We start from the raw sequence: 19,909 nt of genomic DNA on the forward strand, positions 1-19,909 counted from the left end.
ATTTTAGAGTAAAATATATCGAAGCTTAAAAATTCTTACGAGTGTTCTACTGATAATTGATGGATGATAATTATTTGGTCCAAAAGAGTGAAGAGTGTTTGTGTGAATTATTGTTATACTTATTTTTGTGGCACTTTATTGATACCATCAAACTTAACCCTTTCAACATTAGTGCAATATTGGAAGAACTTTGTGGTACTATTTTTTCATCCGAACTTTGTTTTGCAATGTGCTTGCAGAAACATTGAGAATCGATAAATCTATTATAAGAAATAAGGAAAAATGTGGAATAAAATGGAATATTTGAACATTTTATTGTAAGTTCAAAGTGTGTGTGTTCAAATTTGGGAAGAAAATGTTATTTAAAAGGCACACTCTTTTTCCATTCATTTGATTATTAGATTATTCAAATCAGAAAATTAATGGTCATTATTTATTTTACCCATCCAATCTTACGTTAACACTTTGACATGTTCACATTGACGAAAGACATAGAACGACATGATATTCTTTGTTATTCATGTTGGAATTGAATAAGAATATTTTGCATGTATACAAACAATCACCTAGAAAAAGAGAAAATACTTTGGGGAGTATTCTAAGTAGGTGAACGCATTTTTTTGAAATATATTTTTTTTGTATTCATCAATTTATCGTAGAATACATTCATGTGATAATTTTTTTCAAGTGGGAGTATTATATTTTTTGAGGATATGGAAACAATCAATCTGTTTTAGTGATTTGATAGATATTTTAGTGATTTGTACACATTAGTACGTAAACTGAGCGGTGATGATTTACAGTTAAATCACCATAAATCTAAGAAAACTATTATACAAGTTAGATCGAGTTTAAGATAATTCCATTTGAAAATTACAAATTAATATCCTAAACCACAAAGTGAAGAGACTATCTCAATTTGGTCCTTAGTTTCCAAGTACGTATTCACCATAATTGCTGATAATTAATGTATTTCAGTTTATTTTCAATAAAAATATATTCTGATTCGAAAATTTGAGTGAGACATTTTATAAAGTCTTTTCAACACACAAAATATTTAATAGATCTAAGAAGTATGCCCAAGTCTAAAATATAGTTTTTCATACAGTTGAAACTATAAATATATCTTCACAGATTAAAATTGACAAAGATATAGAAACACCTAACATGAAGGTAAGTTAAAAAGTTCAAAGTTCAGGCTAGTAACAAGTTTTAGATTGCTCATAAAGTTCAAGGTGAATAAATCATAAATCGTAAACAAGTTCAACAATTGACAAGCCAGCATCTATCCAGAATTCCAGATGCAGTCAGCCAGTCAGCTAGGCACGTACACACCTACCAGATTACTATTAGAGTACACTCAACAGTCAACACTACACAAGTACATGTACAGTGAATGGTTGGATAATAATATGTAATTACATTAATATTGGAGATTTACGTTTGAAAGTTTTATATGGATAATCTCCTACCACTCGTACTCGCCACAAAAATATCAGTTTCATACCCTGTCATTTTCTATTGGAATATGCTAAGCTGTGAAGCTTTCGAATGTTGAAAAGTATTTTGATTGAGTCCATCCAATTAGTCCACCAATTAGGATTGGAACTTGATACCATTGTGTACGACATCAAGGTTAGCACGGTGCAACGCTTTAACGGGTTTTCTCCTTGGCAGTCTTGTAGGAGTTGTAGGATCATGGAATAGTCGTGCATGGACAAACCATGCACGAAGCACCACCCAACAATGAAATTTGACATACCAAAATTTGGATCCAGAATAGGATAACAAAACTAAAACAGGAGAAGCATGTGGTGAAGTGCTGATACCTTTGTTAATTGATTATCTTTAAGTTAAGCCTAACTTTGAAGATTAATGCTGACTAAATACCCAAAAGGATTAAAGTAAACTTATTCATGCAATCCCCTCGTGTGGTTTCCCAATGCATTGGAACTTGAGGAATCTTGATCTATACTATGTTTTAGTGTTGAACTTTGGAGCTTTCAGGGATGCAATAACAGGACCAAAGCTACTGACCCACCGTCAACGCGATACGGGGTACTCCGTGTCCATGATTCCGATCAATTTTTTTAGAGAAAAACCTGATACGGTCTCTAGGGCTGGTCATCGAGCTCGACAAGGCGGGACTCAAACTTGTCTGTGCAAAAGTATGAGTCAAGTTTGCGTTTAATTTAAAGCTCGTTCTACATAGCGAGTAACTCGAGTAACTCCTACTCGTCTATAAACCCATACCCAATATATAATTTATACTCTTTTATATTTTATACCCAACTATAATTTACAATTTATACGCATTTTAATGTTTTAGGGCCGCGGTATTGACACCCCTATAAATAGTACTAGCACTTATTTGACCAATTTAAAAGTACTAGCACCCCTCCATTAATCACACAAAAAACACTGACGGCAAAACAGTTGTCACGAGAATGCACAATCTACGGCATCAGGTTGCCGTGGATCCTTTTTTATTTTAATTTTTTTTAATAGCCACCGTAAAAAAAGTTAGTTATCGCGAGATGATTGTGTTTACTAAAATAGATTCTTTGTTTGTGTTAATTATTATTATTTTTATTGATAAGCCTTTTTTTATGCTTGTGGGGTTCGAGCCCCAGACCTCTAGTATCATCACCCAAAAAATTTACCGACTTTGATAGTCGGCACCTGCATTTTTTATTTTTATTTTTTTTTGTATTAATTATCAAAACTCTTCTTCATTAATTTGATCACAAAATTTTCTTATAACATATGAAAATATTTGCCACTATATGGCTCGATGGCTCAATTGTACATTTTTTGTCATGGTTTTGGTGTTGTTCTTGGAGTGTATAAAGAAACTTTAAAAAACAAAATGAGATATCTATATGTTTTGTGTTCAATACACAAAATTTGAAATGAAAAAAAAAAAAAAAAAAATATGTCGCGGCAACTGTCTGCCGTGGAGATATGGAATCTCCGGCATTGGCAACCCGATGTTGTAGATTATGCGATCTCGTGGCAACTGCTTGCCGTGGAATATGAGATCTCGAGACAACCCGATACCGTAAAACTATGGGCATATGAGGTGTAAAAGAACATATAAGAAATAACTATTATTGTTTTATTTATTTTTTCCAAAAGGGTGCTAGTCCCATTTATACCGCTCCCCATGTTTTATACACGTCTCTTGGAGTCTGAGCTCGAATTCGTGTTCAATAAAGCATAACTGAACTTGAGCTCGTAGTGTAAAATGAGTTGAGCCGAGTCAAGCTTAAGCCCAATATTAAACTCGAAGTCAAGTTCGAGTCGATGACCACGTCGGTTTCAGCGTGAGGAAGGACACAACTACAGATTACAGAAAACAAGTGAATTATGAAGAGTTGAACACCAATAAAAAACAATATTTTCCAAGCACAGTCAGAATGGTATCAATGCCAGAATGACAGGATAAAAGTTCATTTATAAAAAATGGAAGGGAGGGGTTGGGGAGCAGAATGACACACAAATGAAGTTCGAGAAGATGATCAATTTGTGATCACCATTATTGTTTACAAAAACAACAAAAATTATTGAGAAGAAAATTTTGTTGAATGATTCTACCCTCCAACTTTTGGGTACTCGCTTGACCCATTGTAGTTCATAACTTTGTTAATAAACAAAAGAATATATTCAATGGCTTGTTCACGACTTCCATCAATTGAGAAAATAATAGCCCCGTTACGAGTTGAGTTGATATAAGCAGCTAAAGCTTTACAGGTATACGAAGGCCATCATAGCTCAATTCGATATCAAGGCCATCACTGTCCTTCAGCTTTGCAAGACCTTCATTCACTTTATCATGATCCATTAGATGCATCATACCTAAATACCAATAAAGGACATCTTAGTTTATGCATAAAAGCTTTACCCGCAACATAATTGACCTCTTTCAAGACCAAGGCAGCAATGAAATTTTTAACCAGGATACTGCCTAAGGAGAGCATGAGACAATAGTTATGGAAATAATGCGTCTCGCAACAGTTGCAAGTTGTAACCTAGAATAGACCAAGTTTGTGGATCTCCCCCACCCAAAAGTAGCATGATGAAATGATCTCCATGCCCATTCTTATAAAAAATGAGTTTTTTGGATGATGTTTTGGACTCAATGCCATAAAGTACAACAGCAAAGCAGCATTGGGTGAATGGAGACTTCCCAAAACATAGTTGGCATTTGGCAAACATTGCAAACGCTCAGCTCTTACCATACAGGCCATAACATTATTATCGTCTAGGTAGAGCTCAGAAGAGGCTTTTATAGAGTTTGGCTGTCATTGTAGTGCCATTGGGCCCAAGTGGTCTTCCCCCTACAGATAACTGGAAAAAGAGGCTCAAGACATACCAGTGAAAAGTGTTCGTCTTGGTCGAATTTTCCTAACTTCCTCCAGGGCCTGTGACAAAAGTAAGTATAACCAAAGCTTGAAACCAACACTAGTAAACTAATTAATAATTAGGGATATCTAAGAACTCCTTTACCTTGGGAAGCCCAAAATGCGTTGATGAAGATCGATCTGGTCTTAACGCATCCTGAATAAAATTAGAGTAACAAAATATGCATATTAGAAGTCTGATGGAATATGACCCACATTTTCGTATACAGAACTGTGTTAAAAGAACAGGATTCTAGTGTAAGTTAGGGGATAAAATAAAACACAAAAAAGAAAACAGAAGCAACCAAAATTAGTAATTCACAGTCCTTCAGGAGCGGATATGTTTCTTCAGGTATCTCACTCGCGTCGCTGCACACGTAAATAGATTGTACTCACTCAAAAAACTTCATTAATTTTCAAGAGAATACAAGCTAAACCCACAATAAATTTTCTGAGGCCAATAAAGCTAAGGTAATTACCTAATGTAGCAAACATTTCCAAAACGAAAACCAAGGGAACGATAACCTTGCCCATGCCATACTGGTAAAGGAGTAAACTGAAACAAAATACGACACCAAATTCAGATTCAGAACCTATTTGTAAAGAAAAGAGAAAATATGGGTGAGCCTTATTTCACAACTCCATAAGTTCGATTGACAGCCATAATTTCATATCCTGGATTTTGTGAAAAAGAATAAAAGTCTGCCTTCCCATATTAGAATAGCTATAACAGAATATGATTTCCCAGTCTAAGAACATATGTTGCAGAAGAATGTTTCTAAAATGAAACAAAACTATTTTTTTACACACCTATAATAACAAATTATGATAAAGTCAATTGAACTTGATTTACCCAAATTAACTGTTGCACAGTTCTAAGATATAACATTTTATTTTTTAGAGGTAGCAAAATGATACACATTGAAATCACAATCTAGATCTGAAGAAAATTCAACTTTGTAATGAGATTAGGGAGTTAATGACCTTGAGATCATTAATGATGAATGGTTCCTCCTTTATGATATTAAACTGCAAGGCAGAGACTGCAGCACCAGGTGTGACTACACTTGTATCTACTAGATAATAATGAGTCTTCTTCATCACCTGAAAATATTCACCAACAATTATAAACTTGTCAGACAGAGAAATAGTCTTCAATTCAGGAGCACATAATCTCATACATGCTAGATCGACAACACGTCAACACTTGTAACTTGCAAAAATCAGATTGGGGTGTCCATAACAATTTCGGAAGATTAATGAAGGTAATAGGTAGTCATAACATAAACAACGGTAGAATTACAATGGAAATTGTTTTCAATAACATGTGCTCCTGATGGAGGATGAATATAATCACCCAGTAGGTTCCAACCAAGATGCCGTTCTAAAAAGTACTTACCCATCTAATGTCTCTGATCAAAATACAAGGTCCAAATGCCCAAATTAAAGTCATGTTCCCAATGGATATGTATCATTATAAAACATCCAATAAAAACATTTCGCTGGTGGCTCAAGTGACATAATCTTCAGGAGCACTTTCTTTCTTTTTTATTGAAGAAGAATAAGATTTAAAAAGCTGTCAGGGCTCCTGATCTGGTCATTGTTGAATAAAAGTGATGCACAGGAAACGAAACACTAGTATTATGTGTTAACATGAAAAAGAATTTCCTTAGGACCTCAAAATCGCGATTTGCCACATAAATTGGGATGGTGGGATGAACATTATTCGTCCAATCACGGAGATCATCAAGGCCTGCACAAAAACAATTATTATCTTTAACTGGCACGAGCTTTTTAGAAGCAGATGTTACTTTAATCTCACTAATATTGAAAAAGTTTCACACCTCCAATTGCATCAGCGTGAGAATGTGTAATAACAGCCGCATCAATTGTTCTTAACCTGACAGAAACATGAAAATAATAGACGTAGAATCAACAATCATGCTGTATCTACCAAAGAAACACAGATTTCCACTCACAAGAGTGCCTTCTAAGCATTCAAGAAAGATATACCACTAAGTGAACATGGAAAAGATTAAAGGGCTACTGACCAGAGATATCTTTCTTTTGATTCAGGGAACAAACCCAGAACAATTTGAGATACATAAAATGTTCAGGAGGTAGTGAGAGGCATATAACATAATGGACCCTTACCCAAACTCCGGAAACCATCGAAGAGCACTATGATAGAAAAACCTGCACCATAAAATGGAAATGGAGATTCAGAGTTCAGACAATATGGTACAAGAATGAAATACTAAAAGGACTGTTTCCAAAATACGTATCGGTTTTGTACATACTTTCCAGCATCTATAAGAATATTGTATCTTTCAGAGGACTTGGCATATCGAATAAGTATGCTTGTATTAAGTCTCTTGTTCTTATTACCAGGTTCTACTGCTTTTGAGCAAACCTGTAGAAGCCAACAAAGAGGAAGCATTACAAATATGGTAGCAGCAATAAGCAACTGCACAATACTGTAGCCAAACGCATAGGAACATAGTTCAATGTATACCGATCACAAATTACTCATGACCAGAAGCTCCACAATCATACCGCGCATTTCTTCAAGGGATTAGTAAGGCAGCTCACACGTGGGATACCTTCACTGGTTCCTGTGCCCATAAAGATAATCTCAGATTCCTCCACTGGCTTTTGTGCCTCGTCATCCGCATTGAGAGAGTCTGTTTACATTGGAGCAAAGATTCACAATAGAACGAAAATGGATTCAATTGACATAAAGCTAATCACTATTTGTTTCTTTTACTGGTCAACCACAGGACATCCTTCCACTATGTCATCAAATTTATTTGAATATCATCCGAATACGAAATTATTTGAATATAAAACCAACACAAATTGTAGAACCAGATTATTTTGGAACTTAAAGATAAATACTGTTGCTCTGAATCCATTTCAATCAAAGTAAAAACCCAAGCTATAGCTTCATACGATTATTATAACAGTGTGTGCACAGTCGTGTACTTGTGTTAAGAACCAACCAATACTACCCAAAAGCCCAACATGTATAAAGATAGTTACTTGACCAAGAATTTAACAACTCAAACCTTGAATTTGGTGTTTAAATTATTAAGAAGTAGCCAATACTTCTCAATCCCATTGTGTCAAAATAATGGAAAGCTAATCACCACATGGATTTATTGACCAGAATTATAGGCTCATCCACATTCTTCACAATGACAACTCAAACTTTGCAGCTAATTAAAAGTCGTCAAAATGAGGCTTATAATAAGTAAACACAAACACAATTCCTTAAAACAAGTCAAGAAAACATGAATAAAAAAACATACTTGAATGGAAAGAAGGTCGAAGAGAAAGAGACCCTTTGCTGCGTCTACAAATTGGGAATGAAGGGTAGGAGGAGAAAGAAGTTGTTGTTGTAGATGACCATTTTAGTCCTCTGAAACGAGCAAAAGAAGCTAACGAAGAAGGGGCATAAATGGAAAACGAACGAATTGCACCCAGAAGTGGAACCATTGAATATCAATCAGAATGTACAAAAAAAAATATGATTATTGAGTTGACAATTAATAATAGGCTTCTAGCAGCTTGAAGAATATATATCGAAAATTTCACAATATACCGACACAATAGAGCCCACAGATATTGATATATACTGTTGACTATGTTTCGTGTTTTGAGGAGTAAATACTAGTATACTGCATTGCAGTGGGGGCGTGAGCGGAGTAAAAGGTTTTTCGTTAAATATTTTACAATAATTTTTTGTTCAATTGAAAAAAACCTTAATGCGTTTTACATTGTGCAGTTGCTAAAGTGTGTGGATTCAGTGGAGAAGTGCTTGAAACTCTTGGATTAATAAAAAATGTTTACTCAAATGTATTGCTATTTGATTCTACCTATGTTTACATTTACAATCACAACATTTTGATAATAGAATGAACCTCCGTATAGTAGTCTAATTGACCAATGATAATTGGCATAACAAAAAGTAAAACATGTCAACTCTGTTATGGACTTATGGTTTATCACAGTTTTTACGGAACAAACTTTTCAGTTCCTCCTATGCATATGCCCACCGTAGAAGTGTTGGAACTCCCCCCATGAACAACCAGGAGCATGGCTCTCAGCTATTTATCATTGAAATATCTTCTTTCCACTCTTGACAACAGGTGGTCATTTACATCAGGAGCATGAGCTCAATCATAACAGGAAGTAACCCACAGAGCATATTTTGGAAAGCTTGTATGCATCTGTCAATATGCATTCTCCTGTGGTCTATCAATATGCATTTTCCTGCACTAGTCACATAATAAAAGACAAGTGCATATATCAATAGAAGCTAAAAGTAAAATTAAGAATGACGAGGCAAAATCCAAAAAGAGACAACTGATTGAATTCTACAGCAAATACTTTTCAACATGTTTTCTTCTTAAGAATCACACAAGGAGTCACCAACAAGCATCATTATTACAATATAAATGCAAGTCTGGCAAATATTGCAACATCCAAAACCATTATTTGCATCATTTCCTTCTTAAACACAAACAAATGAAACAATGCAGACAAACAACCCCCAAAATACAACAAACACCATTTCCCACCAAAAGACAAATACAATAAATAAAAGTAAGTACCATTAGTGCTCATAAAACCACTATCTTAACCAAAAACAATACCTTCAGACACAAAATCTCCTGTCAAACACTTCATAAACTGGATTCACCAGAGACAGTGAGCTAGCTACTTGTCTCTCAACATATACACACTGCCCTAGCTAAGCTACTTGTCCCTTGACATCTTTTACAACATAACCATCATATATTTCATGAGGTAAGAGAAATTATTTTCATAAAATTGAAACTTTAAAAGAACAACGGGTAGGGATTGGTTCCTAACCATAGCATCATACAACAATTCGGTGTACTTATACTAGTAAACCTCATTCCACCACTTCTATTGGGTATTCAAACATCGAGACGAGAAAAAGAGGGACGAGTGGCAACTCTTCTTCCACCAGTTCAATTGTAATACCTACACATTTGGCAAATTGGACCATTAAAAAGTTTTATGTTTGCTTAGAGTTTTTATTCCTTTTATCTCATGGGAAGTTAACTAAGGGAAAAGTTTAGTAAACGGATAATACTCAACACGACCTCAATATAGTAGTCCCAATCATTTGTACAAATTTGAATAAGGAGCAAATCAAATTCGAATGAAGACATATCTCTTTCGGCTCAATTTTTTCCAAAAAACCTAAAAACTTAGAACCAAAAAAGACCAATAGAATTGATCCTGCAAGGACAAAACAAATAATGGTTACCTTGTAACGCCCCAAAACTCGAACAATTATATATCTAAAGTAGGTGACTTTTCAGAAAAATTTCGACAGTCTCCTATGTATTTTTGACATTTCATAAATATAAAACCTATCATAATCTGAAAATTTAAAACAATATATTTCTCATTGATTAACCCAACTACTTAATCGTCTCGACGAATACTAGAGTAGTTAAATAACCGGTTTAAAAAATGAGATCACTGCAACACTGGGACTTAGTGCACCAAAGAACTTGAATGTCTCCACTAATGTCAGATCATCCAAGCACCTCGTACAAAGTCATTACTGAAAACACATATTAAATATATACTTTTGAGTCCAACGCCTCAAAACTCGAACAATTGTAAACTTAAAGTACGTGACTTTTCAGAAAAATTTAAACAACCTCTTCTGTATTTTTGACATTTCATAAATATAAAATTTGTCATAACCTGAAAATTTAAAACAATATACTTCTCATTGATTAACCTAACTACTTAACCGTCTCGACGAATGCCAGAGCAGTTAAATAACCGGTTTAAAAAATGAGATCACTGCAACACTAGGACTTAGTACACCAAAGAACTTAAATGTATCGAGTAATACTAGATCATCCAAGCACCTCATACAAAGCCATTACCGAAAACACATATTAAATATATACTTTCAAGTTCCATAACTATCAAATGGTTTACATCATTAACAAATTCGAATGAAGACATATCTATTTCGATTCAAATTTTTCCAAGAAACATAAAGACTTAGAACCAAAAAAGACCAACAGAACTGATCCTGCAAGGATAAAACAAATAATTGTTAGCTTTGGGAATATACTGTAATGGAAACGGCTAGTGGACTCGCAAATGATGAATACTTATTAATTAAAAAAAAAATGTTTTGCTTAAGATATATAATAATAACACACAATGAATGCATGAATTACTATAAGACATTACATTCGACAATCACGTTAGTTAGAGCCCAATTAAATATTTGTTCTAAGATTGGGATTAGAACAAATTCAAATGAAGACATACCTCTTGCGGCTTAAATGTTTTCCATAAAACATAAAGACTTGGAACAAAAAAATTGCACCTGCAAGGACATAAAAGAGTAGCAGGAAGAGAAGAGCTGAGTTATGTACCACCAACTATAGAGAACGGTAAGCCAATTATACATGTCAAAAGTGCGCAGTTCACAGCTTATAACAAAAAGTTTGAAAATTTGGTGGTTGGTGGTTGGTTCTTTCGTGGGGAGAAGATTAAATTATAAGTATGTTAAGGAGGTTGTCAGTAGAACATGGGGCCTCAAGAACTTCACAATGAAACCATATGGGGACACCATGTTTACTTTTAAGTTTGAGAAAGAAGACGATTGTAAAGTAGTACTCGACATTGGATCGTTTCATATTGCAAACAATTTTTTTGTGATACGTCCTTGGAAACTCTTTGTAGAGGCGGAAACAAGAGAATTAAAAACGATATCGATTTGGGTTGTAGTGAAAGGCCTACCAATGGAGATGTAGAATAAGGATGGATTTAGTTAGGTGGGGAGTGCTATAGGAATACCGATGTTTACAGATCAACTAATGGAGAATATGACTAGAACAACATATGCAAGCATGTGTATAGAGATAGATGCAACGTGCCCTTATCCAGAAAACATTCTTGTTGTGTTAGATCAGAGAAGAGCATACAAGGTATCCTTCAAGTACAATTGGAAACCACCATGCTGCAGTGCTTGCAAGGTTTTTTTTTGGGCATACGGACCTACACTACCCAAAAAAACCATTTCCAGCAGTGACTATGAAGAAAGTATGGCTTCAAAAAGTAAGCAAAGCTGAAACTACAAACACAATGTCAGGAGGAGAGCCTAGGAGGGGCAAACCAACTGAAGCAGTTATGAAAACTGACCCAGAAATACATGAAGTGCATGCAGTTCGTGAAGACAAAGGGTGGCAATCTCCGAAAAGGAAAAACAGCTCCAAAGATAGAAACAGAAGTTTGGATAATGAGTCATATGAGGAAGGAACTCAAGTGACAACTAACAAGAGCACTGGAAGTGGTAGTGTTGCAGATGGAACCTTGCCATTAGAGTGAACAAAGGAAGATGCGGAAAATGATAAAAAGAGACTTCTACTGTTGCAACATGGAAATAATAGATTTAGGCACTTATTTATGGATGCTGATGAGAGTGAAGGGAGGAATGCAGTGATTAGTGATGGCATGAACCCAAGAACATAAGGAAGCAGAGAAACTCTGACAAGGAATACAAAGGGCAGCAGCAGCAGTGATGAAGGACCTAAAGCAAGGCAGTTTATACACCCTCATATCCATAAATGATTGATTATGCTTGCTGGAAGATGAGGGGTTTTCAACATCTGACACACCTCGCCTGCTGGAATATGAGGGGTTGCAACAAAGCAATTCTGTTAATGAAAAAGATAGGATGTAACAGGAGGATGGCAATTACTTGGTGGACGGTAGTAGTAAATGATCTATGTGGGTTAAGTTGGAGAGAGACTGAAACAGAAGAATACCTTATTCATACATGCAATGTTTCAAAGGCAGTATGGAGTACACGTTGGCAGAGAATGGGATACAAATCTTTGGGTATTTCGTGGCAAGACGAGATAAAATGGATGGGTACACAACAGCTAGAAGAAACTTGGAACTTAGAGGCTCAGTTCAAGAAGAAGGAAAACCAGCTCAGTAAGTGGGAAAAGGGAGAAACGGGGGTCCACACTAATGGGCCGCTACAAGGATTAGTGGGTGGCTGGGCTGCAGCACTACGCAATGACAAAGGTAAGGGTATAGCAGCAAGTCATGGCTCGTCAGTTGAACTGCGAGCAGTGGCACATGATATGGGCATGGCATCGAGACATGGCAGCAAGAAAATTATAGTACAAACTGATGCCTTGGCAATAGTTGCATTTATCACAAAGAAGAGCAAACATCTTTAGCAAGCAGAGAAGATGAAAAGAACTAATGAGCACATGAAGGAAGCATATGAGTTTTTTAATATTATTTATGTGTATAGGAAAACTGAAAAACTAGCCGATACTTTAGTTAGCAATATCTCTACTGTTAATTATATAGAGTTAATCCCGAGCTCATTTTCTGAAGATGTCAAGAAAATCATTTATGATGATGCTCGGGGGTAAACATTATGTGATAATATAACAAGATTTTTATTTTATTAATAATAAGGGGTAAGGAACCTCTCTAAAAATCTCGCTTACCGATAAAAAAAATAAAAAATAAAAACAAAACAAGCTTATAATGAACATATTTTTTTTTCATCTAATAATAATAAGAGAAAGCCTACAGGGGAGTGTCCTTTGGTTTCTTTTTCCTGAGCTTCCCTAAATAGAAGTACAAGATAGATAAAGAATAGGGATTGTGCTCATACATGCACCCCACCGTCTAGGATAACCCCCTGACTAAATGCTAAATCCTGATAGCTCCCGATAGCGACAGTTCGTATAAAGTCTTACATTGTTGCATGGGGGGTAGTGGGGCACTCCTTCTACACCGATTGCCGGTAACAAATCAAGAAATAAGCGGGGGTCATCAAGAAATAAGCGGGGTCAGGCTTCCCTAGTTGAATCCCAATAGTGACAGAATCCCAATAGCCCCCGATAACGACAGTTCGTATAAAGTTTTACATTGTTGCATGGGGGGTAGTGGGGCACTCCTCCTACGCCGATTGCCAGTAACAAATCAAGAAATAAGCGGGGGTCGGGCTTCTCTTGGTGAGACAAACCCAACCGGTTTTTTCTGGCAAGTCTTTCTACTGCAGCTACAACCCTGACTTATATCGTATAGAAACTCTAGCTTCAAAAACCTTAACATCATTTAACTGATTTTTAACTACTGAATCTCTTTGAATCATAATTTAAATAACCACATAATAATCATAATGTATCCTAAGTTCCTAACCAAGTCCCTTGTCTCTCGACAAATTAATGTTGCTTCTACTCATCCATTCATTGACCACCCATCTCTCTAAAAATAATATTTGCCGTCTTGAGCAACCCAAACTTGGCAAATGCATCAACCAATGCACCAACAACATATAAGTCAATTATAATATTTGCCGTCGACAAATTTATGTTGCTTCTACTCATCCATTCATTGACCCCCCATCTCTCTAAAAATAATATTTGCCGTCTTGAACAACCCAATCTTGGCAAATGCACCAACAACATATAAGTCACTCAGAAGACCCCTAATTGCCTAAGCAAAAACCTGGCAAGCGCAAATTCAACAGATTCCATATAACACATTATCAACTGACCACGAAATCTTAGAGTACGAACCACTATAAAGTTTACAAATACAAATACAGCAGATTTTAACAGGCCACCAGGCACCATTTAAGAGTGAGATAACCACTAACGTACAATCTCATGAAACGATAGATGATCACTCACACAGTAGACACAGTCATCCTACAGCCTCAAAAGTCAAAACTAAAGAGTTTCATCATCTATGTAAATGGAGGATGAAACCACGCGGAAATGAGACGTATGAAACTCAAAGTCAAATTTAAAAGGATGACTGAAAAATCATGAAAACAAACCTTTTCGTTTTCTGTCAACAACAGCAAACTGAAATGTGAGATGATCCCTCAGGCAGCACCGCGGCCCAACTCACGGCCAATCCCATAGGTTCAAAAATTATGAATTTCATCATAGATGTAACGTGCATGAAACCATGATAAGTCTGACAGTCACTTATTAAAATTCAGTTACAAAATATACTGAGAACTTATTCACTTAGAACATGCGACCAAGTGGATTATAATCCCTCAAGCAGCTAGTTGTAGATGACCTCACATGCCCAGTATTTATTATATTCATCTGAAATGACATAAGTGTAAAATACACTTAACAAAATAAAATAAAAAATCTTCAAAATTTGATAAATACTTTCTGGTTTGAGCAAGTCTCACAGATACAAAGATGTGATATCACCCCAAGCTTAATCATTTTGGTATGATGATCCCTCATTTCACACAGTTTTAGATGACATCAATCATCTATGTATAATGTCAAAGACCAGTTAAAAGTCAAAAGAATACTTACATAAATGAAATGACGTACCCTGACGCAAATATATATTCTCAACATGCTTTCACGAACAATCTACTGAGACGTAACATGATCATTCAGGCAACACACACTTGCTAATGGTCCCCTCGGACTCTAAAATAGTTCATCGTCTATGTAGCTGTAGTTTGCTTAATGTGTGAGATATTGTAATATGGTGTTGCCAATTAGAATTGGTCAACAAGTTGAGCTACTCGAGCTCAATTTTATTATGGCTAGATCAAGCTCGGCTAGCTCAAGCCGGGCTCCTTTAACACTTACATTCCCTGTCAAAGTCACATTAACTAATATCTAGACAGGACTTCACAGCCTTGCAATATCAATGGACAAAAGATATTATATTATTCTCACCAGAAGAAAGAGAACAAGGAAAACAAATTTGATACCAACTTACCACACATGACACATGGCGCAAAGAAGTGGGCCAAAGTTACAAACAGATCAGGGTGTTTGCTAGGAAATCAGAAGCCTCCACCTATTTCCCTGACCAGTAAAAGTCTATGAAATAGTTCTTATCCTAAGGTAAGCATACCATCCAAGAACCCTGGGTGCATCAAAGGGCCTCAATTTTTTTTAGCCGCCCCTGACTTGTCCAACCCAGACACATTGTGTGATATACCTCATGTTCTATTTTCCCGTGTCAGACACTTTGTCTCCGTGTCAATTTAACTTACATAAAAGCTAAAGCAAAACTCACAAAAGTAATAGTTCTTATCCTAAAGTAAGCAAGAACCTGGGTGCCAATAATCCAGTTTAGGCAATAGGCATATAGGTTGCACAAGCATTGGCCAAACCAGCCCATCACTGTTTTGATAAATTGTAAACCAAATGTCACAATCCAGCGTTCCGACAATGACATTGGTTACTTACAGCTTCTCCTTCTTCTTTTTTCTGAAAACCATTAGATAAAAAACAAAAAGTACATAATATATATGTTTCTAGATTTTGGTATAAGAAAAGTTTTTGTTAGCAAAAAATAGTACTAAAAAGATAACAGTATCAAGGATAAATTTCATAATCCAGCGTTCCCAAGAAGACACTTATCACTTAAAACGATAAGAAAATAAGAATACAACTTTTTAAGAAATATAAAGAAACAAAAACAGGGACAAGTAATGATAGAAAAAACAAATCCTTTGGAAAAGCTTTTAAAAACCCAGTTTTATAGGGGGGGGGGGGATACAATTTAAGTAAACCCAATTTGAAAACCCGCAAACATACAAAAGTGCATACAGATTCCTGGGAGTTATGAAGAGCTTACAAGCTTGGGAGTCCTTCAAAACTTTTGTAGATTGTATATTTAAATTTTCTTGCCTCACTTCAATGTAGAGTTTGAACGGTGCCTACACTACAACAAAAGTAAACAATAAATCCTTAAACTGAATAATGTAAACCAAATTCAATCGTTATAATTAAATAATGTAAGCCAAACCTTCTTATTCACTTCATGCCTTCCTCTTTGCGTAGTTGAAAGTGGCTTAGTTGAAAGTGGCTTGGACAGTGAAACACTCATAGCATATGAGTGTGTATCTATGTCAATCAGAAATTTATTTTGAATAAACCATAGAATAAATTATTACTCTCCCAGTGAGAAATAAAAAAAAACTATGGAGTTGAGAGAGAGGAGTTATCGAGTGAGGAGAAAGAGAAGAGGCATGAGTTCCTGGCACGAGAGAAAGAGAAAGAGGGAATGAGTTCCTGGCGCGAGAGAACGAGTGCAGAGAAATTAGGAGAAGTTTGTGTGAGAATGAGGACAGACAGACAAAAACCAACCAAATCACATTTTGGGCCCCCTCCTCCCCTCGGCCCAGAATGTTTGCTCCGCTCACTTGACTAAAGAGAACTACCAATAATCTTTGCAAGAACAAGTTCCATCGATGAAATGATGGAATCGACGACCATCTCTAACAATAACTTGACGATTAGTCATCTTAGAGAAGAACTTTGTCCAGTTATGGCAATCTCCACAGACACGGAGGTTTTTCATGACTCGGATTGGCATGCCGGTAGGGATATTAGCATGACCAAATGCAATTGCTAGCTTCTCACTATGTCCATATAGTATCTGCTTCTTCTCTTCTTCACCCACATCTTGCAACACAAAACTCTTATCTGGTATGTAGCCTTCAATTTCCATTCTGAGACATAAATCTCTAAGAATTTCATGGACTTGTTCCAGACCCTGTTGCAAGGTGCTCCCAGCTGAGAACGTGTACACCTTTTTCTTCACTTCAATCCAACTCCGACCTGGGTTCTTCTTTAAGCCTTTCGTCTTTGCTAACATTCTTACCTTTGCAGAATCCTCCCATCTCTTGTTTGCTGCATAGATATTTGAGAGCAACATATAGCTCCCAGTAGAATTTGATTTAAGGTTAAAAATGTGTGAGGCAGTTTGTTCTGCCACTTCTGTGTTTTTATACATCCTGCATGAATTCAGTAAAGCTCCTGAGACACAAGGATCCGACTCAAATGGCATCATCTTTGCAATCTCGCTCGCTTCTTGTAGTAATCCAGCTCGCCCAAGAAGATCCACAATACAAGCATAGTGTTCTATCTGAGGTGTGATCAAATACTCACTGGTCATCTGATCAAACAGTCTTTTCCCCTCAATGACAAGCCCAGCATGGCTACATGCGGAAAGAACTCCGACAAATGTGATTCCGTCTGGCTCCATTCCTGCTCTAATCATTTCATGAAAGCAGGTTAGAGCATCCTCACCAAGTCCATGCAGCCCAAACCCTGTAATAATCGAGTTCCAAGAGATTAAATCCTTGCCATTTATCCTATCAAATACTAAACGCCCAGTTTTGAGATTACCACACTTTGTGTACATATGAATCAGTCCATTCCCTACCAATATGTTCTTATCCATATTACCCCTAACCACATGGCCATGGATTTCCCTGCCCAAGTTCAACGCTGCCAGTTCCGCACATACTGATAGGACGCTGGTGATTGTGACTGCATTAGGCTCAACCTTGACACATTGCATCTTACGGAAGAGTTCTAGACATTCATCAGTCCTCCCCTTATTTGCAAATGCCCCAATGACTGTGCTCCAACTTACAACATTGGGTCTCATCATCGATTGTGCTGATTTTTCCAACCGAGAGAAAAGCTCAAAAGCCTCATCACACAAATCAGCTTCTGCAAAAGAAGACATCAACGCATTCCAACTAACTAAGCTCTTTATCTTGATGTCGGAAAACAAACTCTTCGCTTCATTTATAAATTTGTGCTTGCCATACATCGAGATTAGTGAATTATTTACAAAAATGTAATCATGAAAACCAGCACTTATTACATAACCATGAATCTCCTTACCTTTTGATACTGCACCGACATCTGCACAAACAGATAAACCAACCGCAACTGCCTCAGCAGTTGCCCCAATTCCTTTCCTCCTCATCTCAAGAAAAAACTGCATAGCTTTCTCATGCTGCCCACATCGAGCATGGGATGATGACAGCGACGTCCAAGTCACAAGAGTAGGTTCAAACCCTTCCAATTTCATTCTCTCATAAATCTTAACAGCACCCTCGCAATCATAATTCTGCGAAAACCCCGAAATAACAGTATTCCAAGATATATGAGTTCTACTAGGCATTCTATCAAACACTTTCACAGATAACTCCATACATCCAATCTTACCATACATACCAACTACTTCATTACCAACATGAAGATTATATCCAAACCCTGAAACAACAACACGACAATGAACAATCTTACACAACTCTAAACTACCCAATGAACCACATGCTCTTATAACAAGTGGATAACTAAACCCATCAGGAAAAAAACCAAGATTTCTCATTTCACCATAAATTTTCAAAACGTTTTCAAAATGCCCATGATATACATTAGCTCTCAATATCGAGTTCCACAGCAAAATATTATATTTAGACTCAATGGGCATGTGTTTAAACACATTTTGCGCGTCGTGGAGTAGATTAAACTGCGCGTAAACTGAAATAAGACGCGCAGATAGAAACCCAGATGAAATGTTTCCAGTTTGGATGATTTGAGTGTGGGTTTGTTTGCATTGGTGAATAGTGGAACAAGTTTGAAGTAAATGGTCAAGAGTGTTTGTTTCTTGGTTTGAAGTGATGGTGCGAATGAAGTGAGATGGAAACAAGTGGCGGTGATGAAGAATATGTGGTGGTAGAGAAATGAGGACACGGCTTGGAGAAGCATGAAGCATGAAGCATGAAGGGAAGGAGAGCGTTTAACTGTAAATTAAATGGTTTTTCTGGCGGGAATGAAATCAAAGGTATGTTTATATAGTAGTTGAAATCTCGTGATTATGCCGGTATCTTTTGTTAGGGCTATTTGGATTGGGCTTTGGCCCAATGGGCTCGACAAACGATGGAGCTTAATTGAAGCAAGGCCCAAAATATCGAATTCGGTGAATATTTTGGTGTAAAAAAACCGATATATATCAAATATATCCGATATATATCAAATATATCGGAAATATTTTTTTTTGTTGACTAGTCAAAATTTTGTTTTGTATGTTGATATATCGGAAATATCGTCGATTATATTAAAAATATCGTCAATATATCGATCAAAGTCAACAATATTTGGTTAAAATCAACAATATCGGTCAAAATCAACAATTTATATCGTATATATCGGTCGATATATATCGTTATATTAGAAATTCCAATATATATCGAAAAAAAAGATTCAATATTAAGTGGATATATATCAGATATATCAATATCAGTGTACCAAAAAACAATATATATCGGCAATATTTTGGGCCTTGAATTAAAGTAGGTGGTGATGGTAGTTTCCTAGTTGGTACTTGGTAGATGATCATTTTTGACAAGGCAATGAAAGATACATATTGCATGGGACAATCCCATCCGTACTGGTAGAACGGACTTTTTCAGATACGTCCTAAAGAATGTGAGACATCAACTGCCATCAACAATCATATTCATATATGAGCTAGCGACAATCAATTTAGCAATCAATTTAGGTGACAGGAGAGCATGTCAATGGTCTACTGGCAAGACCTTGGAAGGTTTAGGACTTTATTCATGCCCACAGGCTCATACATGAGTAGCCTGTAGGAAGCTAGGG

The 19,909-nt window shown here is 36.3% G+C and overlaps 2 protein-coding genes across 19 annotated transcripts; both read right to left on the bottom strand.

The window, feature by feature from the left end:
* Positions 1-3,437: 3,437 nt before the first annotated feature.
* On the bottom strand, positions 3,438-7,950 carry LOC147507086 (Metallo-hydrolase/oxidoreductase superfamily protein). The gene is made up of 12 exons (XM_086599820.1): positions 7,715-7,950; positions 6,960-7,087; positions 6,704-6,816; positions 6,558-6,599; positions 6,248-6,303; positions 6,080-6,156; positions 5,388-5,507; positions 4,883-4,959; positions 4,709-4,772; positions 4,510-4,560; positions 4,376-4,424; positions 3,438-3,858 (listed from the first exon to the last, which is right to left on the bottom strand). The coding sequence occupies exons 1-12, from the start codon at positions 7,899-7,901 to the stop codon at positions 3,740-3,742; spliced, it is 1,083 nt and encodes a 360-aa protein (XP_086455946.1). The 5' UTR covers positions 7,902-7,950; the 3' UTR covers positions 3,438-3,739.
* Positions 7,951-8,237: 287 nt separating this feature from the next.
* On the bottom strand, positions 8,238-19,227 carry LOC147507087 (putative pentatricopeptide repeat-containing protein At1g17630). Of its 18 annotated transcripts, none has more exons than XM_086599819.1 (6): positions 18,140-19,227; positions 16,248-17,962; positions 16,077-16,158; positions 14,287-15,706; positions 10,740-10,797; positions 8,238-10,494 (listed from the first exon to the last, which is right to left on the bottom strand). In XM_086599819.1, the coding sequence occupies exons 1-2, from the start codon at positions 19,017-19,019 to the stop codon at positions 16,659-16,661; spliced, it is 2,184 nt and encodes a 727-aa protein (XP_086455945.1). In that variant the 5' UTR covers positions 19,020-19,227; the 3' UTR covers positions 8,238-10,494; positions 10,740-10,797; positions 14,287-15,706; positions 16,077-16,158; positions 16,248-16,658. The 18 variants fall into 18 exon arrangements, with proteins under 18 accessions (XP_086455945.1, XP_086455929.1, XP_086455938.1 ...); XM_086599803.1 differs by having other exon boundaries at positions 14,287-14,566; positions 15,549-15,706; positions 16,248-19,227; XM_086599812.1 differs by having other exon boundaries at positions 8,238-8,678; positions 15,549-15,706; positions 16,248-19,227.
* Positions 19,228-19,909: the final 682 nt, after the last annotated feature.

Source organism: Coptis chinensis, chromosome 3, assembly GCF_015680905.1.
Source record: "Coptis chinensis isolate HL-2020 chromosome 3, ASM1568090v1, whole genome shotgun sequence".
Lineage (NCBI taxonomy): Eukaryota > Viridiplantae > Streptophyta > Magnoliopsida > Ranunculales > Ranunculaceae > Coptis > Coptis chinensis.

Excerpts from the sequence above, each read along its gene's own strand:
- LOC147507086 (XM_086599820.1), bottom strand. The coding sequence starts at position 7,901 with ATGGTTCCACTTCTGGGTGCAATTCGTTCGTTTTCCATTTATGCCCCT. Across the intron at positions 4,425-4,509 it reads CGCATTTTGGGCTTCCCAAG|GCCCTGGAGGAAGTTAGGAA; the intron begins GTAAAGGAGTTC and ends CTTTTGTCACAG. Across the intron at positions 3,859-4,375 it reads AAGACGAACACTTTTCACTG|GTATGATGCATCTAATGGAT; the intron begins GTATGTCTTGAG and ends ATTGGTATTTAG.
- LOC147507087 (XM_086599816.1), bottom strand. The coding sequence starts at position 19,019 with ATGCTTCATGCTTCTCCAAGCCGTGTCCTCATTTCTCTACCACCACAT.